Source organism: Dama dama, chromosome 11, assembly GCF_033118175.1.
Source record: "Dama dama isolate Ldn47 chromosome 11, ASM3311817v1, whole genome shotgun sequence".
NCBI lineage: Eukaryota > Metazoa > Chordata > Mammalia > Artiodactyla > Cervidae > Dama > Dama dama.
The window spans coordinates 20,251,800-20,278,753 of record NC_083691.1 but is presented as its reverse complement, the minus strand read 5'-3'; the positions used below and the strand labels follow the sequence as shown (position 1 = coordinate 20,278,753).

General features: G+C 50.4%; 1 protein-coding gene across 2 annotated transcripts in view; it reads right to left on the bottom strand.

The window, feature by feature from the left end:
* LPIN1 (lipin 1) overlaps window positions 1-25,253 on the bottom strand; it is a 72,932-nt gene extending 47,679 nt beyond the window's left edge. For both annotated transcript variants that reach the window (XM_061154827.1, XM_061154826.1), the window contains exons 1-3: window positions 25,126-25,253; window positions 2,336-2,536; window positions 1,403-1,498 (exon numbers count right to left, since the gene is read on the bottom strand). In XM_061154827.1, coding sequence (XP_061010810.1) covers window positions 1,403-1,498; window positions 2,336-2,527 — 288 coding nt within the window. In that variant the 5' untranslated portion in view covers window positions 2,528-2,536; window positions 25,126-25,253. The remainder of the gene's footprint in view (window positions 1-1,402; window positions 1,499-2,335; window positions 2,537-25,125) is intronic.
* Between the last annotated feature and the right edge of the window lie 1,701 nt (window positions 25,254-26,954).

Below are 26,954 nucleotides of genomic sequence, written 5' to 3'. Positions count from 1 at the left end.
ACTCTTCGGAAGGGCTGATGCTGAAGCCAAAGCCCCAATACTTTGGCCACCTGATGCAAACAGCTGACTCATTGGAAAAGACCTGATGCTGGGAAAGATTGAAGGCGGGAGAAGAGGGAGACAGAGGACCAGATGGTTGGATGGCATCATCGATTCAATCGATGTGAACTTGGGCAAAATCCAGGAGATGGTGAGGGACAGGGAAGCCTGGCGTGCTGCAGTCCATGGGGTGGCAAAGAGTTGGACATGACTTGGCGACTGCACAACAAAACTAAATGACTCAGCAATTCCATTCCCAGGTACAAACTCCCCAAAGTGAAAACATATGCCTATATGAAAACCTGTACACAGCATTATTCACAGTGGCCAAAAGGTAGAAACAAACCCAAGTGTCCACCAGCACATGAAAAGATAGACTAAACATGATCTGTAGATACAGTGGAATATTATTCAGCCAAATAAAGGAATGGAGTACTGACACAGACACAATACGGGTGCCTCTTGAAAATATTACGGTACATGAAAGAAGCCAGGTGCAAAAGATCACAAACCATGAGATTCTATTCAGATGAAAGCTCAGATTAGGTAGCTCTATACAGACAGAAAGTAGATTAGCGGTTGCTGAGGGCTCATGGTGGTGGGGAGTTAGGGGTTTAGGGAGAGGGGAGGGGATAGCCTGCCTCTGAGGTGATGAAGAAGCTCTAAAATTGACTGTGTGATCAGTGCAGGTATCTGTGAAAATACTAAAATCCACAGAACTGCACACTTGAGATGGATAAACCACATGATATAAAAATTATATCTTAATAGAGCTGTTAAAACAGTTTTTAATAATAAAAAATTAATGTGATCTGGAAATTCACTAAGCAAAACTAAGAGCACTCAAGACTTGACACACAGGTGTAATTTGTACGCTTTGGATGATGGCTTCAGGCCAGCATCCTTCAGCTCCTCTGTCTCCCTGGAAACAGAGAGCAAATGCAGGAGGCAGGGACCAATGTGTCTCTGTGTGGACACAGCACACACCCACCCTGCAGCTCGATCCCCTGGTACAGGAAAAAGCCAATTTCCTCCTCCACCCTCACCCACTCAGCAGGCACCTGCACTTCTCCTGCATCATCCAGAGAAGCATCCCACAAAGTTCAAAACTAGGAAGTAAGCATCACCACCCAGCTTCCCAGGTGGCTCAGCAGTGAAGAATCCCCCTGCCAAGGCAGGAGACGGGTTCGATCCCTGCATCGGAAGATCCTCTGGAGGAGGAAACGGCAACCCACTCCAGTATTCTTGCTGGAGAAATCCCACAGACAGAGGAGCCTGGTGAGCTACGGTCCACGGGGTCGCAAAGCTTCAGACACGACTGAGTGACTGAACGTGCATGCAAGCATCACCCAGCTGTCCTCACCTGATCGTTATCAGTCTCTTGAACAAAAAATGCTTCTCCATTATCTCCCAGTTTCATGTGCAAATCCACAGATTCCCCGTTGATTTCTATGTCAACCTGAAGGAAAAACATACTTCACCACGACAGGAAACGTCACGGGGATTGCTCAGGTCTCTACACACACTTCAGTTACATACACCCCCAAATATCTCACAGTCCCTAATCTCAACAGGTCAATCTGGTCCATCAAGAAACAGAGTCTAGGGGACCTCTCTGGTGCTCCAGGGGCTAAGACTCCATGCTTCCAATGCGGGGGGCATGGTTCGATCCCTGGTCAGGGAACTAAGATCCCATACGTCACAGCATAGCCAAAAAGAAAAAGAAACGGAGTCTACTCCCCCCACCACCACCCCGTGGATCCTTGCAGGCTTGTGATCGCCCAGTGAGTTGAGCACAACAGCAGTGACTACTGAAGCTAGTTCGCCTGGCTCCCTCCCTTGCAAGAGGCTCGCCCTTGCAGCCAGCCACCATGGTGTGAGGAAACCGAGGCCACATGGAGAGGACAAAGGCGTTCTGGACGACAGCCTCAGCTCAGAGTCCAGCCAAGGCCCACCCTCCTGGTGAGCCAGAGCATCCACGGAGGAGCCCAGCCTCCGACCCCAAGTCTTCAGCTGAGGCCCCAGGCAGCGAAGAGCAGAAACTAGCCAGCCTCCTGCTCTTGGCATGCATGCCAGACCCCCCCAGAGTTTAATAAATAGTTGCTTTATGCCACTATAAATCTTAGAGAAATTGACACAGTCACAGTTAACAAGAACAGTTGGTAACTGTCAACTTAGGGACCAGCCTTCCCGAATGAGAGCTAACCCTCAGGGTCCTCAAGGAGCTCCGGATACACAAGGCTGTAGAAATGCGAAGAGTCTCTCTAAGGAGGGCCCCTGCCCCCAGGCCACTCACCACCTTCTCCCGGGAGCGCAGGACCCCCATCTTCCCGAAGCGTACGTGGAAGGGGGAGCACTGCAGGCTCCCATTGGGCTGGCGGACCACGATGATGTCGATGCATCCCGACAGGGTGGCGGGGTTCAGCCCCTTGTAGAGCTCCTTCACAGTGACGAACACCTGGCCCGCCAGCTGCCCGACGTAGTTCATGGTCTGAGCCTGGGCAACAGAGACACAAGCGAGACACACACGCAATTAATTCAGCTCCAGAGGAGGCTCAGATGGTAAAGGATCTGCCTGCAATGCAGGAGACCCGGGTTCCGTCCCTGGGTCAGGAAGATCCCCTGGAGAAGGAAATGACAACGTACTCCAGTATCCCTGCCTGGAGAATCCCATGGATAGGGAAGCCTGCTGGTCTACTGTCCCTGGGGTCACAGAGAGTCAGACACAACTGAGGGACTGACACTTTCACTAGAGCCAATCAGGATGAACGTGTGTGCACTGCACACCCGACTTCATACCCTGCTCAGGGCATTTTGTTCTACCTGAATGGGACTCCTACGCCTCACTCAGCTGCTGCTGCTACTGCTGCTAAGTCGCTTCAGTTGTGTCTGACTCTGTGCGACCCCTTAGACGGCAGCCCACCAGGCTCCGCCATCCCTGGGATTCTCCAGGCAAGAACACTGGAGTGGGTTGCCATTTCCTTCTCCACTCACTCAGCTACCCCCACCCCAAACCCTGGCCACCAGGCAAGGCCTAGTCTCAGTTGTCCCTGGGCCACTTCTCTCTGAATCCATGGTACCTGTTGACACCGTCCTTAAGGTTCTTGTTCTAACTCATGCGCAGGTTTTACAAACCAAATCTCAAGACTCTTGAGAAAAGAGACTGTACATGAAATCTTTCATATTCCCCACCACGCCAAAAAGAGTAAAGTGACATGAAGTGAAAGTCACTCAGTCGTGTCTGACTCTTTGTGACCCCATGAACTATACAGGCCATGGGATTCTCTAGGCCAGAATACTGGAGTGGGTAGCCTTTCCCTTCTCCAGGGGATCTTCCCAACCCTGGGATCGAACCCAGGTCTCCTGCATTGCAGGTGGATTCTTTACCAGCTGAGCCACCAGGGAAGCCCAAAAAGAGTAGGTATGTAATAATATGATTAGAGACAAATGACTATTTTTCCTTGAGAAGGAAAAAAAAAAAGTGACTTTTATTTTGAACAATTTCCACCCTGGGCCTTGCCTGCCTGCCCCATGCTCTCACATCCTGAGGGATATCTGTGCCAGACTTCAGGTTTTCTGCACAGCTGACCCACTGGAGTCCCCTGAGCAAATATCCAGGACTGCTGCTCTGCAAGGGCCCTGGTGCTAGGAAGACAGATTCAAAAGACGCAGGCCCCCTCCCCCAGAGGGACTTGGGCTCGAGAAGGAGAATGCACGTCCGTGAGGTTGTCTCTTTTAAGGAGACACTGAGGGAATTCACTTTGCCAACAAAGGTCCGTCTAGTCAAAGCTATGGCTTTTCCAGTAAGCACGTAAGCATGTGAGAGTTGGACTATAAAGAAAGTTGAGCACTGAAGAATTGATGCTTTTGAACTGTGGTGTTAGAAAAGACTCTTGAGAGTCCCTTGGACTGTAAGGAGATCCAACCAGTCCATCCTAAAGGAAACCAGTCCTGAATATTCATTGGAAGGATTGGTGCTGAAGCTGAAACTCCAATACTTTGACCACCTGATGCGAAGAGCTGACTCCTCTGACAAGACCCTGATGCTGGGAAAGATTGAAGGCGGGAGGAGAAGGGGATGACAAGAGGATGAGATGGTTGGATGGCATCACCAACTCAATGGACATGAGTTTGAGTAAGCTCCGGGAGTTGGCGATGGACATGGAGGCCTGGCGTGCTACAGTCCATGGGGTGGCAAAGAATCGGACACAACTGAGCGACTCAGCTGAACTGAACTGAACTGAGGGAATTCTGTCCAGGGGAGGAGGAGAGACATCGCGGAGGAGCTGGCAGTCAGCAGGAGGGGAGGAAATGTGGGGATGCTCACTGGCAGAGAGAGGCGGACAGGACACTGTATGTGGAGAGATGTGCACCCCGGACAGAGGGGGCGGCGCCTGCAGAGGGAACGCGCAGTGGGGGACCAGAGTGGACACCTGCGAGGAGACTGGCCAGCGCGTGGTAGCAACGGGAAGCCTTAGGGGACTCGGGAACACAAAATGATAACTCAGTCCACGACTTAGAAAGAGCATTGCAGCAGAAAAGGCTGGCAGGAAAAGACCCTGAAGGCAGGCAGGCCACTCTGTGGCTGCTGATGACCGCGCAGACAAGAAAAGATGCCAGCTTGAAGGGCGGCAGTGACGGGAGAAACAAGGCAAATATTGGGGGCCAGAGCAACAGGAGCCCCCGCAGCGCTGGGCCCTGGTCCTCTCCTCACAGCTGGGGCTCCACCGGCCACCCCAGTGTGACCCGAACCTGCCCGGCTGCCCAGACGGCCTCGCCTGCCCTCCAGATGCCGGTCGCCCATCCTGATGGGACTCGGACGCTCAGATGGGCCCAGCTTCCCCTGGGGATGTGGCTCACGGTCCTGCCGGCTGGGTTCTGCCTCCTCCGACTCCAGCTGCACCTCCACTGCAGGGCCGAGTCCACACACTTCTGTCCCTTCCACTTTGTACACTCTGGTGGACTCATGAGGCCACGTGGTTTCAATATCATCTGAGCACCTAGGGGTCACACAACGTGACTTCCAACCGACGGGTCCCCAGCCCTCGGCCGGCTTCCCTGCCCACAGACCCCAATTCCTCAGCAGATCTAACCAGGAGCTCATGGGACTGACCACACTGACCACCACCCAGGGTCCCTACGATGACTCCAGCAGCCGCCACGGCGCGTGTGTGCCCACCTGGCCCTGACAAACCTCCATTTACACAGCTTGGAATCGTGAACGTTCTTGCTCTGATGTGTGTCCATTTTGCCATGTGGTTTTCCTGTCACTCAGTGAAGTAAGGTTCTCCTTGAGGCCAAGGATCAAGCCTGGTCCTTTCAAATTATTACCAAAAAAAAGAAACTACCTTTTATGAGACTCTCATCTCAACCCCTACAACATAAGCTGAAGTGATTATGACTTTCCCTGCTCCCAAAAAAGGAAACTGAAGCACTAAAGTGATCAGTCAACTGCCCTGCATGCAGACAAGAACTGCTGATTTGATTCTAACAGAACAAGCCAGAGACCTGAAGCAGTGAGCAAAACCCTCAAAGAAAAGAGCATGAGAAAGTCCTCTGGCTCATGGTACAACTTTAAATGACGTTCTCTGGATTAATACACTTCCTCCCTCAGATGCAGAAGGAAGCCGACCTTCAGTAAACACATTCAGAGGTGCACAGATATGCCTCCCATCTGCACAGCCTCCACCACTAACTAAGGGCCAGGTACCTAAATACATAAAATCACACACGTTCTAAGCTGGCTTAGTGGTGCAGGTTAACCAAGTCCATGCACAAGGGGAGGCGGGACATTTCCTGAGTCATACAGAAAAGGACTGTTTATAACCCCGACACTTTCTCTAGGGAGTCATTTTATAAAAGGAAAGCATCACCACAATGGTCAACCTAGATTTTAACATATTGGGCTCATGAGACAACAGTGCCTGCAGTAAAATAACATTTTTTTTTACAATTTCTATCATATGTGTGCATGCATGCTAAGTCACTTCAGTTGTGTTCAACCCTATGGGCTGGAGTTCGCCAGGCTCCTCTGTCCACAGGATTCTCCAGGCAAGAATTCTCCGGAGTGGGTTGCCATGCCCTCCTCCAGGGGATCGTCCTGACCCAGGCATCTCCTACATTGTCAGGCAGGTTCTTTACCACTAGCACCACCTGGGAAAGCCCCTTCTGTCATGTGATTCTCACAATAACCCTGTAGGTATAAGGCCTTTCAGGTAGGAAAACTGAAGGACAAGCAAATGTGCAATGCAGCAAATGCCCCAGATCACCGACCTGGAACCTGACCTTGGCTTTGGTTCTGTTAAGCCCCTCTCCCATCCCCCACAGCTTCCTCCAACTTCACCAGCCTCACATATGGGCTCTGCCCACCCCTGAATGACAGTGACCCCTGAATGACCGCTCCCCAGCATCACGGTCCTGAACCCAGGCCAGTGTCACCACTCTGCTGGCAGGGCTCCTGAGAAGGCCTCAGGACCTGCTGGCTGGCATTTTTTATTCAAGAGAAAGCTCATAACTGGATGGTATCACCAGCTCTGTGTCCTAGCCTCTCATCTGTCAAATGAGCATACTGGCCTGGGAGACCGGCAAGGTCCAGGTCCAGCTCCAATCATCCAAAGATAAAGGCTGCAGTCTTCAATCCTTAGCAACTGCAAGGGCATCTTTCATAATTTAAATGAAATGTTACTCTGTGCTCCTGTCCTCGAGAATGAAGCTCCTTCCCCCACCCACCAATGAGTAAATTCAAGGTAAATGGGCAGAAACCGAGAATTCTGAAGCTGGCAGGATCCTGACTGAGCTTGTGTCCCAACACCCTCGTTTTAAAGAAATAAGCCCAGAGGTGGGACATGGCTTAGGCGAGCTCCCCACCACTAAGACAGAGCCAGACTTCAATTCCTCAATTTCCAGCCCTGGGATTTCCCCTGTGCACAGGCCATGGGTGGGCTGATGTGTTCTTCCTACCACAAATAATCAGAAGTTGCTTTGAAATCTTTAGCTACCCTCTCTATTGAATAACTTATTTGCAAATCTGAAAATATCTCCATTCCAAAGCAGAAAATCTGTTCTATAATCCTTAAGAAATGACGGAGCCAGGGCCCCACCTGCCAACACGCTCCTAGGAACTGTCAGTGTCTATGCCCTAGGTCAGCTGGAACCGAGCACTGAGAATTTTTTAAAAGGGGAGAACACTCACTACCACCTCACACCTATTTGTGATTTCAGAGACGCAGCAGTGAGCGGTGGCTTGAAGTGAGATCTTAGTTCCCTGCCCAGGAATCGAACCTGGGTGGTCGGGATGAAAACCAGGAATCCCAGCCACTAGACCAGCAGGAGACAGTGGCTGGAACAAAGCTTGCCCTGGCTCTTGTCGCCACAGATAAATGCATTTCTCAAGAAGGCGAAAACTGTAAAAACAGGTATAACGTTTATTATCAGAGACACAGCACCAGTGGGAGAGCTCACAGAGAAATGGTTTAGTTAAGACAGAAGCAAGGCAGAGATGCAGACCAGGAGAGAAAGGGTGTGGGTGGCCCCCGTAATGAGAAGGAGTACAGTAAAGAAGCAGTTAAGTTGTTTACATAGGGCAGTCCTTCTGGGTCTTTGCTTTCCTTGGGCCAGTTATCTGGTTTCTTTTTCCTCACCTGACCTACCAGAGGACCCTCTCCAACATCCATGCACTACTTTTTTCAAGAAGAATTCCAACCCAAAGGCCTGGGGGGGAGGGGGGGTGGCATCACATATTATGGGGCGGTGCCCCCTCCTTTTGACCCCCCAGAAGCCTCTCTGAGCATGTGCAGTGTCTTCCTTGCCCCAAGGATGGGAAATAAATGACTTCTTTATTTTTTTTTTTAGAGGTTTTTTTTTTTTTTTTTAATTGAAGGATAATTGCTTTAATAAATGACTTCTTGACCTTTTACTCAAATGGAGTTTAGCCCTTCTCTGTTCTTGCCATGACTGTTATCTTAAGGTGTCATCAGGAGACAAAGCCTGGCTCTTTATACTGTTTCTGTTATTTCTGTCTCCAAGTGCAAATAAGAGGCTAGTTGAAAATATCTAACCTGGAGCCCACCTGTCTCCTGTCTGAGGAAATGCAAACAGGAGGCTAGTTCTAAGTGTCTCACCTGAAGTCCATCTTTTCTCACCCCAGAGAAATGTAAATAAGACGCCAGTTGTAAATGCCTCGCTGGAGGCCCATCTATCTCCTGCCTCATTAGGATGACTACTGCCTAAAAAGCAGGAAAAAAACATGCACTGGTGAGGATGTAAAGAATATGGAACCTACATACACTGTTGGAGGGTAAATGGTACAGCTATAGATCACAGCATGGTGATTCCTCAGAAAAATTTAAAAATTAAAAATTCCCTCAGTTCAGTTCAGTTGCTCAGTCATGTCCGACTCTTTGTGACCCCATGGAATGTAGCACGCCAGGCTTCCCTGTCCATCACCAGCTCCCAGAACTTGCTCAATCTCATGTCCATCAAGTAGGTGATGCCATCCAACCATCTCATCCTCTGTCATCCCCACAGCCAGTCCCTCCCATCAGGAAGCTTCCACAAGCCTGTTATTCTCACCCATCAGAGGGCAGACAAAATGGGAACTACAATCAAAGAAAACTAACCAGGCTGATCACTTGGATCACAGCCTTGCCCAACTCAATGAAACCATGAGCCATGCCTCAGGTAGGGCCACCCAAGACAGAGAGGTCATGGTGGAGGGTTCTGACAAAACGTGGTCCACTAGAGAAGGGAATGGCAAGCCACTTCAGTATTCTTGCCTTGAAAACCCCATGAACAGACCTACCCTAAGACCCAGCAATTCCACTTCCGAGTACACAGCCAAGAGAATGGAAAGCAAGGTCTGAGAGAGATATATCTGTGTTTATAGCAACATTATTCCCAACAGCCAAAAGGTAAAAACAACCCAACTGGCCATCGATGGATGAATGGATAAACAAAATGCAGTCTGATACACACAACGGAACATTATTCAGTCTTCAAAAGGAATGAAATTCTGACACATGCTACAGCTTGGTTGAACCTTGAGGGCATCATGCTAAGTGATATACACTAGTCACAAAAGGACAAATACTATGTGATCCTGCTCGTATGAGGTACCCGGAGCAGATAAACCCATAGAAGCAGAAGGCAGAATGGTGATTACCAGGGGTGGGGGCAGGGCGGAGGAAGTTCGTGTTTCATGGGGACAGAGCTTCAGGTGTGCAAGGTGAGACGAGCTCTGGAGTTGGACAGTGACCGTCCACTGTGTGAATGCACAGCTGTGTATGTGTACTTATATTGAGTCTATTGAGCTGTTCACTTAAAAATGGTTATAAGACTGCATTTTATGTCTTGTATTTTACCAATTTTTTTTTTTTTTAATTTTTACAACACAGATAAAGGAAAATACTGCATCAACCAGAATTCATTTCAGGAAGATGAACGTTATTTGGATAAAAAGTTTCTTGGAGGGACTTCCTGGGCAGTCCAGTGGTTAAGACTTCACCTTCCAATGCAGAGGGTGGGGTTCGATCCCTAGTCGGGGAGCTAAGACCCCACATGCCAAAAAAAAACAAGACATAAAACAGGAGCAATATTATGATAAATTCAATAAAGACTGTAAAAATATATTTTAAAAATTAAAAGTTTCTTTGAGTGACAGACTGGGTCCAGGAGACCAAGGGGAGAAAGTGGACCCAGGTCACCTCCAGCATCTGCTTGACCGAGAAGCACAGACTGGCTGGAGGCAGCCACGCTCTCCTTGACCTTCCGCTCCTCCAGGGTCTCCTCCTAAACACATGCTGGTGAGTGAAAGTGAAAGTTGCTCAGTCGTGTCCAACTCTTTGCAATCCCATGGACTATATATTCCAGGGAAGTCTCCAGGCCAGAATACTAGAGTGGGTAGCTGTTCCCTTCTCCAGGGGATCGTCCCAACCCAAGGATCAAACCCAGGTCTCCCATACTGCAGGTGGATTCCTTACCAGCTGAGCCACAAGGGAAGCCCAAGGATACTGGAGTGGGTAGGCTATCCCTTCTCCAGCAGATCTTCCCAACCCAGAAATCGAACTGGGGTCTCCTGCATTGCAGGCAGATTCTTTACCAGCTGAGCTGGTGAGTAGGTACCGAATATAGGAGGCAACCGGCTGGGCACCGCTTTCCAAGTTTCACTTCTGTCAGCTCCATCGGAAGTCAAAGCCTCAAGGAAGAAGCTAATTTCCTGGTGAAGAAGCCAGGCCAGCCAGAGTCCCCTGCCAACCGCCCTTCACCTCCCCTCCAGCCATGGTGTCCACTGAGACAGGACAGGAGAAGGCCCGGAGGGGGTGTGTGCCCTCAAGAAGAAAGTGCCTTCAGAACCTCAAGAAGCAGCCAGAGATAAGCAGAACCTGTACACAAAACTGCCAGGAGCCATTATGGGAGGTCCCACCCGTGACGAGGTCATGAAGAAAATACCAGGCAGGCAAGGCCGTCTGGGATCCCATCCATGACGAGGCAAGGCCGTCTGGGATCCCATCCATGACGAGGTCATGAGGAAAATACCTGACAGGCAAGGCCGTCTAGGATAAGGGACCCTCCAGGTTGGCCTCGGCCTCTACACCACCCTGTATCCTCCCCCCTTTTCTGCTGTTGTTCTTGTTTGCCCTGCTGCAGATTCTTGTGTTGCCTGCCGAGAGCTCTCCTGCTCCTCTTTCACTGAATAAAGACCAACTTAAAACCCTAATTAATAAATCTCCTGGACGCTGGTACCCTATGAAGGGGCCAGGGATGAAGGAAACGCTTCAATTCAAACCCTTTTGCTGGCATTCTGGCTTGTGTGATAAATATGTGCTCTCATTGCAAAACATGCTCTTGATTGTCCTAAACATCCTAAGCACAGTACGCTAACAAAAGAAACTATTAAGCATAGGTCCCTCCTCGGGATGAGAAAAGCCCCACAAATAAAATAGCCACAAATGTGCCTAATAGAAAATACTTTAGATAGAGATTAGCTGGTGACTTCTTGCAGGTAGTTAACTTTTAGACTAAGAGCCTGTTTTGTGCCATATCTGCTGTTTCTGCAGTCCTTCGCATTTCTGTTCTGTAAAAATGTAATCCTATCTAGTTCCCATAGAGATGATGCCTATTAGAAAGAAAATAGATTAATTATAAGAAAAACAGGGTCGGCTACTGAAGTTGCTTAAGTGCAAGCCATAAAATGTTAGCAGGCCTGAAGGCTAAATGATAAGAAAGACTCTTGTGAACGAAAAGTATGTGGGTGACATCCTGTTTCTGTTGAAGGTCAAGTTGTTGTAATGTTTTGAGATGACCTGTGTGTAAGCAATATGCACTTCCCCCAAAAAGATGTTGTTAAGGGTATAAAGGGGCCGCGCAAAAATAAACTTCAGACTCAGCCTCCGAGCTTTGTCTCACTGTCTCTCTCATTCGCCGACGCCGCTCATCCCGAGGGTTCCCCTGGATCCTGCTGGGGCTGGACCCCGGCACAAAACAAAGGCTGAAATTTCCAGCTGAACAGCTCTGAGACCCCTGATCTCCACTCACCCCACTCCAAGTCACTTCTCGATCTCTTGATTTTAATCTCAGGATCTGGCAGGAGCTACCTGCTCCACCCGACCAGCCTTCACTTACCACTCGAAATGGGATTCCTTTAACCCTCGTGCAAAAGGTTTTCAAGGAAAGCTGAGCCAGACCTCAAAAAAACAGAAAGATACCCCTCCTGCCAAACTCAGGTTCTCTATGCTGTGCTTAACTCTGAGGTTAGAAAACAGGTAAATATATTCTTCTCAATGTGACACCTTCCAGTTTGACCTCCTGGAACACTACTGACTTTCCAAGATTATTCCACGCCACTGGAATACGGTCTTCCTGGATACTCTTCCGTAAGTTAGAAAGCACTGCAGCACTTGTGTTAGACCCCAATAGATAGCACACATGGAACACAAAAATCCAAAAGCGTATTCCCACCTGGGGTTCCATCTGCAACGTAAATAATCAACAGAGCATCTTCAGCCTGAAAAGCATCAATTATTGAAACTAAATATGGGCCTTTGAATTATTTCAGGCCAACCCCCTTACTCGAAATTCAGGAATCAGGTACATTCATTTATTATGCAAATGTATAAAGGTGATTTTAATTAATTCCCTTTCTAGTTCTCTCAACTAAGAGACCATTATCAAAGGCACATTATCTACAAGGTAAGTTTCTCCATTTTCATCTTGTGGGCGTGCCCAAAGACATGTGATGTTATGACAGGCAACATCCAATCTGGAGATACTCCGCCCCAGGAAGGATAGTGGGTCAGGACTCGGGGCTGAGAAACCTCACCTTAGCATAGGTCAAAGAGAGTGCAAAGCTGTCTCAGTGGACACTACCCTCAGAATCACCATTTTTGTTAAACCTTCCTCACCTTGACACTTCTTTCTACCCTCAGCTCTTTAAGCCCCACAAGAGTTCTACTGTCACTCCTTAATCTGCATGTCCCATCGCCTCTTCTGTGTCTTTGCCTGCATGTCAGGCTACCTCGTCCATCTCCACACCCACATCAACTCATTGTTCTGGGAACTGAACCTCCCTCCAGGCTTTCCTGTTCAGTTGATCCCCTCTCCTCCTATCCTGGGCAGCAGCTTGATAAAACACAGGTTGTCACTTGTCCAGCTGGAGAGACCTGATAAACTCGGGCCAGCATTTGTCCAGTGGCTGGAGAGACCTCATTCACCAAGCTGTCTGCCCTCCTTGAGGACAGGGAGGGGCCTGCTCATCTCGGGCACCTAGCCCCTCACATGGCACTGGGCCCATCCCAGGGACCCAGAAATGTTGCTGTCACACATGACCGCATTTGAATTACTTTCCAGACTGCCGCTGACTCCATTCTTCAGCATTTGCCGGGAGCCTCATCTCTTCTACTTGTCCATTAAGTGAAGTACCTCTGAAATGAATTAAATCTATTGATTTAATTAAATCTGATTGAATTAAATCTATACAGTGATTGTCTTCCATGATGGGTGCCTGATTGAATTAAATCTATAGAGTGATTGTCTTCCAACAAGTGAAACTGCTTCATTGGTTGGGGACACTTTTGCCTTGGTTTAGTGGAAATAGAGGAGGTACTGCCTGCATCCTACTCTTAGAACACTGAAACAGACGCATGGCTCAGAGTGAAGGACCAGGGCACGGCGGACACCTGTATCCTCCTGGTACTTATCACGGCAGAAGAGGACGGGAGCGGTGGCAGGTAGGAGGGTGCGGAGCTGTGCCAGAGAAGGGGGGCTCCACTTACCAGGGCCCAGCCAACCTTGGGGCAGTCATGGCCACACGGGTGGGCACGATATCCTAGTGCTTTCCTGAGGAATGAGGAGGCAGGTCATCACACAGAAATGAGGGAACATCCGAGAAGCAAATGAAAGAGAACTACTGAAAATAAATCCCTCCCTACACTCACGTTCCAGCAAAGGCTAACCTGAGGACCATCTTGGAAAGGATGTCCAGAGTGAAACAGAATTTCAGGCTCTCTGAGAAAACAAGTTCTGCAGCATGCATGAGGTTAATTTTCTGTCAGACGGCCCAGCCTCCCTGAGACTGAACCTAGCTTTTCTGAGAGGCTCTGCAGGGAGCTGCAAAGTATAGCCAGGAAGTGCAACCTTCTTACCTGACACAACAACCAAGAACTCCAAGGGTAATAAGTGGAGGTGAGAAAACAAAATGATGCTTGTTGAGAAAGACTTAAATGGACTTGGAAAACCATGATGGGTGCCTGCTGTCTTTGGGGAGCAAGTGAAGTAAAAGTCACTCAGTCGTGTCTGACTCTTTGCGACCCCATGGACTATACAGTCCATGGAATTCTCTAGGCCAGAATACTGGAGTGGGTAGCCTTTCCCTTCTCCAGGGATCAACCCAGGGATCAAACCCAGGTCTCCCGCATTGTAGGCGGATTCTTTACCAGCTGAGCCACAAGGGAAGCTTTGGGGAGCAAGGAACACTCCAAAGCCATCAGCACCCATCCCATGCAGTAGATGCTGTAGACAAACCCCTAGCAAACCACTAATGGCTAATGTCACTTCTTCCTGAATCCCAGGCAAAAGGCCACACAAGCTTCTACTCAACATCTGTGCAGCACTTCACAACATATGGAAATCCTTTGCCGAGGTGGACTCATCTGATGAAGATCTAAGCATACTCAGAACTAACATCATTACCCCATTTCCAACGAGGAACTGGGGCACCGGCTTTGTGTGGCATTCTGGGTAGCTCAACTGGTAAGCTACAGTGAGGATGGGGGCCCAGGTGGAACCCCGAGTCTTCCCTGTCCTGCTGAGCTCAGCGCTGCCTCCCCATCCCACTGGACAGAACTGGTATAAATGGGTGACACGGCCAACGTGCATGCTCAGTCGTGTCTGACTCTTTGCCACCCTTTGGACGATAGCCCACCAGGTTCCTCTGTCCATAGGATTTTTCAGGCAAGAATACTGGAGTGGGCTGCCATTTCCTCCTCCAGGGAATCTTCCTGACCCAGAGATTGAACCCACATCTCCTGTGTTGGCAGGTGGATTCTTCACCCACTCAGCTACCAGGAAGCCCAATAAATGGGTGAGGCCCAGTTACAGAAAAATCAGTTTTGCTTTAGCGAAACAGATGGCAATCGTCTAGTTCTAAAAGCCAGATAACAACATTCAGCACATGTTCACAGGGTATCCCAGTACTACCCAGGTGACCAGAGATTGTAAAGAAAGTTGGAATTACAGACAGGCCATTCCAGAGCCAGGACGGAAAGCACAATCTGTGAGACCAAGCTTCTAAGAGAACTGACTCATTGCTCGGGGCTGGGGGCGGGGGGAGGTGGCGGCGGGGCCAGGGATGGAGCGGGAGTGAGCTCACCATCACCGGGGGCATGCAAAGAATCTAAACCATGATCTGATGAAAAGGCTGTAAAGAGAATTCAAGAATGGGGCTCTGAGTTCATGATTCTATGACTTGGTCATAACAACTTCATGAAATCTAGTTTTTATCTCCAGCAAGAAACCAGGAGTTTAGAATTGCTTTTTATTCTTTCAGGGATTGTTTGGAGGGTGAGAGCAGTCGTACAGGGGAGAGGGATTTGTTTTGGAATTATTTTGTTCCATCACAAAAAATTCCAGATGTGTACACACCAAGGTGCACATACCACCTCAAAGTAGCTTAGCAGGTATGGGTATGGGGGGAACAGTGATAAAATTCAAAAATTAGAAGAAATTAAGAAAACGGGAATTGTCCTCTCCCAGGAACACAGAACTAATGAAGACAATGCAAATATAGTTCACTGCAAACTACATTCACTGCAAACACAGTTTAGATAACAGGCTCATTACGCATTTCTTGCCAGCAAACAAGCCACAGAAGATAAGGATTAGTCCAAAAAAAAAAACCAGAAATTGCACAAAATTAGGGGTGTGAACAACAACAAAAAAATGTTGCCCTCCATTTCAGTAAACAAATAACACTGTCTGCCACTCAAGTAAACAATGAATGTTGCCTCCAATCAAGCCATCGGCCACTGCAGCTACCCAGCGGTGCACCCTGAGAAGAACTCAGGATAGAGAAAAACAGGATACCCCTGTGGGCAATTAAGATGCACACCAAGGGAATCACTTCAAGGAGTGAGACTCCTGCACCTTCCTGTACACAGACGAGCACTGAAATCATTAACTTAACATGGCTATTTTTTGTGTGATTAGCAGTGATCTTTCATATTCGACTACATTTTTTTCCCAGCAAAAACTTCCTATATATCCTGGCTCCTCCCTGTCCTCTCTGGAACACCCAGGCTATGGTCCTCAGGTGAAAGTGAAAGTTACTCTTTCCCACCCCATGGACTATGCAGTCCATGGAATTCTCCAGGCCAGAATACTGGAGTGGATAGCTTCTCCCTTCTCAGGGGATCTTCCCCACCCAGGGATCGCAGGTCTCCCGCATTGCAGGCGGATTCTTTACTAGCTGAGCCACGAGGGAAGCCCAAGAATACTGGACTGGGTAGCCAATCCTTTCTCCAGCAGATCTTCCTGACCCAGGAATCAAATTGGGGTCTCCTGCACTGCAGGGGGATTCTTCACCAACTGAGCTATCGGGGAAGCCCTCAGTAAGGTCACCAAATAAAACATAACTCTCAGGTTTTAGGTTGTGCGTGTATTTTTTTTTAGTGGACAGGGTCAGGAGGCCCGGACATGACTATTTCCTCCAGCATTCAGGAGCTCTGCGCTAGGGGCCAGGTCTCCCCCAGCCCCTCTGATGAGACTCACCAGCTGTCATCAAGAGCACTGAACAAGATGATAACTTTGAAAAGGTCTTTGCCCTTGCAAAGCATAGGCCGAAAAGTGAGTGGTTACTGTAATTTCTTTCCTTAGCAAGTGGCTAGATAAGTCAGACTCTGGGCTCTGGGTGTATTATTTTCACAGGCATCCACAGCCCCCCTCGCCTACCCCTACCCTCAGGGCTGCCTAGAAGGTCAACCCAAAACCTGCCCCCACAGTCCTCAAGGCCCAAAAGGTCAAACGCCCTCCTTTCATCAGTCTGTGACTGGAGACATCTTTGGCACACTTGTCTCCAGAATGAGTCATCACTTCCAGGAGCCAGCCTGCCACGATCCCCCGCCCGTGTGTGCAGATACAAACATGCACTGTTACCTCTACCCCGACAGCAGGTGTGGAATCTGGGCTTAAGGCACACGCAGGGCAGGTCCTGATTGAAAAACCGACCCAACATCCCCCAGGCAAGGCCTCCGGCTTTGCGTTCCTGTTATCAACAGCAGGACTGCAGCCCCAGACACCCAACCAGCTACTGCTCTGCTGGGGGCCAAGGTTCCAGCCTGCCAGCTACTCTGGTTACAGAAGTGCGTCTGAGAGACTTCTCCATGCCCACTGAGTTCACGGCCAGCATGAGGCAACGACACCTTGGCAGCAAGCCAGTGTGACACAAACCTTCAAACCTGCTACCCGTTTTCAAACACCACAAACCTGCTACCTGTTTTCAAACACCACTACCGCTAGAACACCGTCCAGATGGTGATAGTAACAAAGAGTTCAAATGGCTTGCTTAGTTATCATAACAATGCAAGGGATATGATTTTCCCATTTTGCAGAGAAGGAAACTGTTACAGTTTATATAACCTGGGCTGGGTGAGGGGTGGACTCACCATCCAAACTCACATTGAACCTCTATCCAGCACTGGGACGACGCTGTCAAGTTCCCCAAGACTTGACGGTCTGACCTACGTATGGGACAGCACGCAGACCTTAAATTATATACACGGGAGGGTCTAACGCACAGCAGTATGAAAACTATTCACTTCTCCAATGGGGAAGTACAATGGTACAATGGTACATTTTAAGAGCTTGATTTCCTGGTTTGGAAACTGGTCTGCTTGCACCAGAGGTCTGTCTGTGCTTGCCGGTGGGTCGAGCAGCAGCAGACCAAGTCTCGTCCTCCCACCTCTCCAGGTGGCACACGCGGGTAATCGGAAGACACCCAGGGGCGGGTGCACAGGCTGGGCGGAGCCCTGCCACTGGCTGACAATCAGGGTCATGCCCCTTGCAGATCTGGACAGGATCTCATCACTTTTGAGCTAACAAAGAAAAAGGGCAAATAATTTACTAGTAAAAGAAAAAAAAAAATCTAAATTGAATATCCATGGATAAAATCTTCTCCTCTTTATCCAGATCTACACCTCAAGTCATTTCTGAGGGCTGGTGAGCAACTGGCCAATACCTTCCTGCCCATGCCCCCTCCCCTCTCACCCAGTCACACAAACACTCACCTGTGCCCAGTGCTGGGCTTGGCACCGGCCAAGACTTAATTCCTGTCCTGAAACACTGGAAGTCTTGTATCTTCACTGGCTCGGTTATTGAACAACTAACTGAACGTGGATGTCCTTTATAACCTTTCTAAATGGTGAAGAATTTGCTCTGGGAGAGTGAGCCTCAGTCACTGGGAGTATGTAAGCCACCTGGCTTTTCGCTCGTTAGGACTGTTCATCCTCAAGGACACGACAGAACCTGCCATCCCTGAAGCCCCGGGATGACTCCTTCCTCTGAGGACAACCCCTTGCGCCTTAACACCAGAGCCAGACCTCGAAGGGATGGTGGGGGCCTCCATCCACCACCCCTGGCTGATCTCCTCTGAGCATATTCAACTGTGCCCCCATATCTGGGGTCCAAATCTGAGGTCTGCCCAGCTTTGAGCAACAAAACAGATGGGTGCTGCTTCAGGACTGGCCAGGACCACATCCACCTGAGAGGTTATGGGATAAACGCTGGCTTTCATACAAAGCATGAAAAAGAAAAAAAAAAAGACAATTCCTAAGAAATTCCAAAAGGATATGATGACTAATATGACTTATATGAAAATGAAATTGGTTTATAAATAGCACATCTTCCTCTTGCTATTTCTATTAACGGCAAAGAGGAAGTCTTCTTCTCAGAGCCCCTGTGCGTTGATAATTATCAGTTGGCAAGGGTGGTAAATTACATACAGATGACAAAAAAGGAAGTATGACTTTGGTGCAGAGTGATGCAGGAGAAACAATGCCAGACTGGAAGTCCAGGTGCCGGGGTTTTATCCCCACTCCTGCGCCCTACCCTGCCTCAGTGACAGCACAGGGGTGGGGAGGGGGTTAGTCCCTCCCCTCCCAGCCAGCCTGGACCAAGTGAGACTATCAGCAGATGCTCCGAGTGTTAGTCCAACCACTGTGAACGGACCCCTAAGAGAAACTTCTTACAGACAAGCATGTGCTCAGTCATGTCCGACTCCTTGCAACCCCATAGACTATAGCCCGCCAGGCTCCTCTGTCCATGGAATTTTCCAGACAAGAATACTGGCCTGGATTATCATTTCCTACCCCAGGGGATCTTCCCGACCCAGCGATCAAACTCACATCTCCTGCATTGGCCGGTGGATTTCTTAACACTGAGCCATCAGGGAAGCCTGAAACTTCCTACACAAGAGAGCAAACGCCTGTGTCCATCAGTGCCTGTGGGGATTCAGGGACTTTACTGGCAGGTCAGTGTTTTTCAGGAGACACTCTGGTCCAATAGTAGAAAAATTCACCAGAAAAGCTTGCAGTGCCTTGAAGAGCTTGCAGGTCAGACTAAGACTTCCTGACAAATGATGAAGCAGTGAATCCAGCCAGCCCTGGCATCCCAGCACCAAAGCCTGTTCTGCATTAAGCAGTCCTGCCCATCGCAGTTGGGCTGCAGGCCATCCTGCAGGATGCGGGGTACCACAGGTGGCATGGGGAGTGCATGCGTCTGGGATGCAAGGAGCTGTCACCCTGTAAAAATGCGTCAGGAAAGCAGACACCCACAGCAACTCCAAACACACAGGAAAGAGAGATAGAAGGTGCGGGAGGTTTCCTCTCCTCCTTCAAGGGCCCCACTCGGCAGGAGAGCCCCACACTCTGGGCACAGAGCCGATGCACAACACACCAGTTACCCCAAGTCTCGTATGGTTCCCGAGGGCAGGGCTGCTAACACTTTGCGTCACAATGAGGTAATGGAGGTCCCATGACTTCTCATCTCACTGCTACATCAGAAACATCAGCATTTCATCTAAAACTGGCAGAATCCTTCTCCAGGATTCGCAAAACTGTCAAGAACGTGGCTTTGGTGGAACTTGTGCCCAAATTCAACACCCCAGCCACAGCTCTCATAACCCCACTGTTTTACTAATGTCACTGACCTGTAGAATACTAAGACTAATTTAAGAGGGCCTCAGGCCCAACTGTTGAGTGCAGTATTTATTCATTCTATGACTGAGTTATTTGCAAAGTACTCAGAGTTGAGAGGGAGAAGGCAATGGCAACCCACTGCAGTACTCTTGCCTGGGAAGTCCCATGGACAGAGGAGCCTGGTAGGCTGCAGTCCATGGGGTCTCGAAGAGTCGGAGACGACTGAGCGACTTCACTTTCACTTTTCACTTTCATGCACTGGAGAAGGAAATGGCAACCCACTCCAGTGTTCTTGCCTGGAGAATCCCAGGGACGGGGGAGCCTGGTGAGCTGCCATCTATGAGGTCGCACAGAGTCGGACACAACTGACGTGACTTAGCAGTAGCAGCAGCAGACCAACCCAACAGAATAATGAGCAAAAAAGAGTTGACAGAGAAAGAAGTCCATAGGGTCAATGAGGCACGAGAAGATATTCAATTCTATTTGTAATTTAAGACATGCAAATCAAAGATGGCCTTTCAGATGGTCCAAAATCAAAGCATTTTGTAAAACCTGAGGGCTGGTGAGAATGGGGAAAAAACAAATGCTGATGACTCCCTGCTGGTGGGGTAATAAACGGGGTAGGCACTGTGGCAACAGCTGTTGTCTTTTTTGCACACACCAGCAAAACCCCAGCAATTCTGCTACAAGACCCATGTACAAAACAGTAATTACGAAAAAAAAAGTAATTACGGCGCTGATTATAATGAGGAAAATTAGAAACAAATATCTACAGGACTTTGGTTAAGTAAATTAGGGACCACTCAAACCATATAATTGAGTATTATTAGGGTGTGAAAAGATAAAACAAAGAGACAGAGAGGTAGTTCCCCAAATACTACTAATAACATGAAAAGATGCATATACTATGTGAAAAAGGTACAAATATATTTATAATAGGAAATCACTTTAAAGAATTACATTTACATATATTCCGATATGCACAAAAATGATGGACTGATGTCTGTACCATCAAGGTTCACAGGCTCACCCCTGGGGATGAAGAGGCCTTCACTTTCCATCACAAATACTTCCACAGTGTTCATTTCTGGGTTTTTATTACATAGGCATGTACTGCTTTAGCATTAACTTTTAATGACCTCAGAGACCTGGGGAGAAGATGGCAAACTCTGGCCTGCTGGGTATCAAGGTCCCCCACCCATCCTTGAAACTGCTGAGACAGGAGGGGACAATGGGGGGTGGACGCCTGCCTTGGTCGGAAAGGTCAGATGGGTGACCATCTCCAGCACTGGGATTTTGTAATGCTCAGATCTTATAATCCCATGTGATGAGTGTTCTCAAGTCCCTGCCAAGGAGCACAAAAGGCCTGGGGGTGGGGGTGGAGGGGGGGAGGGGGGGCAGCTGAACGACCCAATGGCTGGGCAAAACAGGCCCCGGTTTAGACCCTGATGCCTTGGAGGAGGAAATGGCAAACCACTCCAGTATTCTTACTTGGAGAATCCTCTGGACAGGGGAGCCCTGAGGGCTACAGTCCACGGGATCACAATGAGCTGGACACAACTGAAGTGACCTAACACACAAAGCACAGAGCACCCTCAGCTCCTAACCACTAACTCGTGGATGGAACACGGGACCGTGGAGCCTCTCTTTATACACCTGCAAGGGCCCTATGTCCAGGTCTGTGTCTTGGCCAAAAAGAAAGCCCCACTGTGGGACTTGGGCCCAACCCTTGTCCCCTCCCCTAAGCAATTCATGGAGAGGGGGTGGCTAAATATCACCTGGATGCTCCCAAGCGCTGCCTACAGCTCAGGGGTAAGAGTTCGGGGCCTGGAGGGAGACACTGGCCTTCACATCCCAGCTCCCCACCTGCTAAGCCATGACCATGGGCAACAGACCAGCCTCTCAGCCACTCGAATCTGTAAGACGGACGATCCTAACAGCGCCCGTCCCCTGGGATGGGTGTGAGGTGGTACACGAGAAGGCCTTTTCCAAGTGCACAGCCAAACCAAAGCCAGATGCTACCCTGTGGTCACAAAGGGGTCCAAAGGCTGGACCGAAAACTAAGACCGCAGCCTGACAGTGCTTTGCCTGTGTCAACTATTTAAATCACACCCGCCCAAAAAGACAAGGGCAAATAAGACTACTGGTTAAAATTAATATAGAAATACCAGAAAGGTATGGCTACATTTCAATAGGCTGGGCATATATTTCCATTTTGTCCAAAAAGTCTGAGTCTAAGGGAACCCCAAGACTGGGCCACAATCTGGGCCCATGCAGAGTTCACCAGCAGGTTAAGTGCCCGGTTATGCCCCAGGACCCTTGCTGCTTCTATCTTTTGTCAACCAGAGGTGCATGCCTAGTGAGACCAGGAAGAGAAGGATTTCACCAAAAAGGGAGAAGACATGTGTCCAAGGAGATGCTGGATCTTCAAGAACAAGACACACAGTGTAAACCCGCTCGTCCTGTCCCCGAAGTTGGGCCAGCAGGGTCCGTGGGCGCCCCTAGGAGCAAACAGGCCGTGGATCCGGAGTCAGGACTCTGCCCCAACAACTAGCAGCCTTTTTCTGGAAAGCACAGCATTCAGCACCAGGGAAAAAGTCTTACAGGAATTTCAAACCTACTCAGTGGGTTGAGGGATGTGGTTGCAATCACCAGAACAACATCCTCTCCAAACTGAGCCCTGGGCGTTCGCTCCCACCCTCCCTCCAGCTGGACCATCCTGGGCCAACCCCCAGCCAGACTGCCGGGGGCCAGCACCTGAGACACGCAGGCCCGTCCTCACACACCATGCACTGGGTCTCACACACCCTTCTTCCCACCATCGGAGCTCACACACACACACACACACACACACACACACACACACAAACACATGTCAAGCTAAAAGAGGTTTCAGAGAACAATATCTAACCTTAGTATGCCTGGGTCCAATATTTTCTTTTCTAGTCTTACCTCACTTTTTTAAAAAAATGCCCATGGACCCACTAAACTGATTTTAGGGCCAGTGGGTCGCAAGCTGCTCTGTGAAAAAATTACTGTGTCCAGAGCCAGGGCTCTCTGCAGGCAGAAACTCCAGCTGCTTCTCACTTCTTGTTTGTTAAGTCAAAGGTGGGGAGAAAGGGGGAGGCATGGGAAGAGGAAGCAGCAGGGGAGCACAGAGAAGCGGGGGACACACGAAGGAGGGGGGGCAGGTCACAGGCTCCCTGACAGCTCCACCGTCAAGAGGCTGTCCCACTCCCGCCTGCCGTGTTCCCCAAGCTGGACCTGCAGCCAGGAACCCAAGTAGGTGTGGGGCCCCGGCTCTCTCTCCGAATCCACTGCTCACAGCTTGGAAAGCTCCCATTTCACAGTCAGCCACCGAACAGGCAGCTGGAGTCACCTATACACTGAGAGTGTGTCAAATCACTGAAGGGCTTGTTCCGGCTTTGCTCAGCCTCTCTTCCCAAACCCCATTCCGAGTCCCAGTGAGCTTATCCCGTAGGAAACCTGGCCAGAGTTCAGTGACACGTAACAAGTAGGACTTCGCCCACCCCTCCTGGGGCATCCGCCCCAACGCTGACCCTGCATCCCGGCCTTGCGTGTTCCTTGTCACCTCAACAGCTCCGGGTTCTCACGCCCCAGTCACACTGAGGAAGTTAAAGTTCCCGCAGGTCAAACCACCAGCCTCAGGGTCACAAAAGGACCGCCGTCATCTAGGTCTTTCTCAAAATGCTCCAAAGGTCACCCCTGCCAACAGGCCTTCCCTGGAATGAACCGCCTGCAGCCTCAGCTAGCCCCAACGGCACCCTCTCGCTAATCAATCCATCGCATTTAGATACCTTTTAGACCTTGAACCCAGAAGAGTGAGGATCCAAGAGAGGCTGACTCACAGGGGACAGGGGGTCCCACAGCGGTGATTCATGGCCCAGATCGCAGTGTCAGGCAGGACTGTCTCAACTCTACAAATAGCCCTCCTCACTGGCACCTTGCGTCCGTCCCTTAAAATAACAGTGACCACTGTGACCCCACGCTCTGTCCCAGGAGCTCTTATCCATCTCAGGGAACTTTTACAATAACTTGCAAATGGGTGTGATCATCTCACAGCGGAGGAAACCGACACTCAGAGAATTTGTCTTTGGCCCAAGTTACAGGGCTCAACTACAAGGCCAGGTTCTTTGCACCAGCCTGTGTGTCCCACTGGCCTCAGGCCCTTCTTTTGAACTATCACCCTCCATCTCCTGCCCCCTCCCTCCGGTCCAGGGCCCTGAACACAGCTGACTGGGTGGAGGGTAGGCTTGCTTCCTTCCTTCTGGGCTGGCCACCCCCACCCCTTTCAGGGCAAGACTCCTCCTCGGCCTTTCCGAGGTCCCCTCAAGACCCAAGATCCCCCCACTTGAAACAAGACTCAGCCGGTGTTTATTTCTTGATTACTATACGTTCCTCACTTGCTTACTTTAATTCATAAGACCCAAATTATTGAACAGGGAATGAAAAGTAACTTTCACAATTACCCCCCCATTACCTGCCCCCTCCCATGAAAACACTGTGTGTAAGCTCATCTTTCCAAAACACTCCTATTATCCTGGGGAAACTACTAGGTTCTAAAAACTCTGAATCAATACTGCCAGTTATTTTAGTCAAGTTCCTGTTTGGTGGTCAAAACCTAGTTGACATCTGCTTTCTCCAGCAACTACCCTCCACACAAACTACCCTTCAGTTATCTACACACAATGCAGTTCCATGGCACTTAAGAGTTATTTCCAAAACACTGCTTTTCATCCTACATTTTCCCGGGCTTCCCCCAAATAACATTATTCTGCAGGGGCATTTGATGGGAGGCCTAGCACCCCTCCGGCTGCAGAAAAGGTGCACAGAAGCCGGCAGAGCAGAGACCAGGCTGTAATAGGAGAACTCGGATTCCAAACCCGGCTCGGTTGTGTGACCTTGGGCACGGTAAGTCAAGCTCCCTGAGCCTCAGTTTCCTCAACAGCAAAGCAGAAAACCTTAACATTCCCCCTCCCCGAACAGCTTCATAAATGTCCCTGACGCTAAGCAGGGGCTGCTCGCTGCTCAGATAAAACCCACTCGTCCTTCCCCGAATGGAGCTGGCTGGTCCCGCCGTCCGGGGATGGAAGGGGGCCTCCATCGAGTTCGCCTCGGCGACCAAGGTCAGGTCAGCCCTGCAGGAGAAGGCCCGAGGGATGCTCACGAGGCCGCCGGGCCCCTGGGCCTGTTCTCCGCCTCCCTCCCCGAATCTCCTGCCCCGGAAGGACCGCAGGGGACCGAGTGCGGTCCGGGGAGCCGGGTGGACTTGCATCTCCCCGCCCGCGCCCGTTACAGCCTGGCTGCATCCCCCCAACTCGGCCCTGCGGGCCGCGCCCCGCCCCGCCTGACCCGGCTTCCCCCAAAGGCTGTGGCCCCCTACCTCGGCTGCAGCTGGGCTGGGACAGCAGCTCCGCAGGGGGTTCGACACCGGAGATCTGTGGCGCGGAGGCGCTACAAACCCTGCAGAGCCTCGCGCGTGGCCGCCTTTGTATGCAAACACCCAGCCCGCCGCGCGCTCCCTGTATGCCTGGCCCCGCCCCGGGGGCGGGGCCATCAGAAGGGGGCGGGGCCAGAGGGTGGTGCGGGGCCAGCGGGGTGGTGCGAGAGTTCCTTCGACCCCGCCCCGGGGCGGGGCCAGGGGGAGGGCGGGGCCAGCGGGGTGGCGCGAGGGCCCTTTCGAGGAGCGAGCCACTCGGCAGCTTCCTGAGCCCGTCGGGCGCCAGGCGGCGGATCCTCCCTCGCAGGAAGTCCCCGGGCCGGCCTGCCCCTCCTCCCTCGCCTACCTTTAGTGCTGTTTACTGAGATGCAGAAGGAAGAGGGAAGAGTCCTGTTTGAAAGGAAGCAGGAGTGCCCGTTCTGGCCATTCTTAAGATAGATTTTCCCCAGCCATCCGAGACATGTCGGGAAAGGTTTCTGGTGCTCGTTGGCGAAGTCCCGCCGGCTCTAGGTAGAAGTAGGGGGGTCGTCTGCTATCTCTCCCTGCCCTCCCTATTACTGTCACAACAACTGAACAAAGGCCAGACTTTTGCAGGGAGAATTTTTTTTCCCTCAACAGACAATAAGAAAACACTAAACCACACATTTCAGTACAAGCAGATTTGGATGCCCCGAAGCGCTTGTCCGGCTGACGTTGCCGATCGGGAGTTACCCCCGCCCCGGAGGGCCCCTGCCCTATGGTCTGCAATCACCCAGCTGTGACTCAGCCGGGAGAGCTGAGGTGATCCCCTGAGCCAATCCCGGGACCTGCCGCTTTCTGCCCAACTCGGGTGAGGAAAAGGAAACCGCGGGGATGAGTAGACTCGCTCCAGGCTCTGGAGGAGGAAGGAGGGAGGAGTGATGCCCGGGCCGAGTGATGCAAGCCTCCTGGAGGCTAAGAAGACTCAGTTTCACTATCTGAAAAATGGGAGGCAGATGCTCAACGCACAGGTCCACTTTGAGGATGGAAATAGCCATCATATGAAATACTCCAAGGCCTTTCACTAACTTGAAAGTGAAAGTGGCTCAGTTGTGTCCAACTCTTTGCGACCCTGCGGACTATGCAGTCCATGGAATTCTCCAGGCCAGAATACTGGAGTGGGTAGCCTTTCCCTTCTCCAGGGGATCTTCCCAACCCAGGGATCGAACCCAGGTCTCCCGCTTTGGCAGGCAGATTCTTTACGGGCTGAGCCAATTTTAGAACCTTATACGTGAAGGCGTCCCAGGTGGCGCTAGTGGTAAAGAACCCACCTGCCAGTGCAAGAGGCTCGGTTTCCATCCCTGGGTGGGGAAGATCCCTTGGAGGAGGGAACGGCTACCCCACTCCAGTATTCTTGCCTGGAGAATCCCCATGGACAGAGGAGCCTGTAGGGCTACAGTCCATGGGGTCGCACAGAGTCGGATACGACTGAAGTGACTTCGCACGCTCGCATACATGAAAGAGTGGCGAATCCCAGAAGGATTTGTTCAGTGCTTAGCCCAGCTGTGATACAGGGAGTGGCCGGCTTGCCCAGTCTCAAGACTGGGCAGGCTGCTGACCTTCCTCCTGGGAGGGACAGCCTAGAGAAGCCTGATGCTGTGTAAGGCTAAACAATTACAACTCCTCCATTGTCAGAACTTTTCTCGGCATATAAAAACTCCAAGAATGATACAAGCTGCCTGGCTCTAACTGGAAACCTCCCTCCTATCCACAGACAATAGCAACCCTGAGAATTCTTAAGATTTCCAGATTAA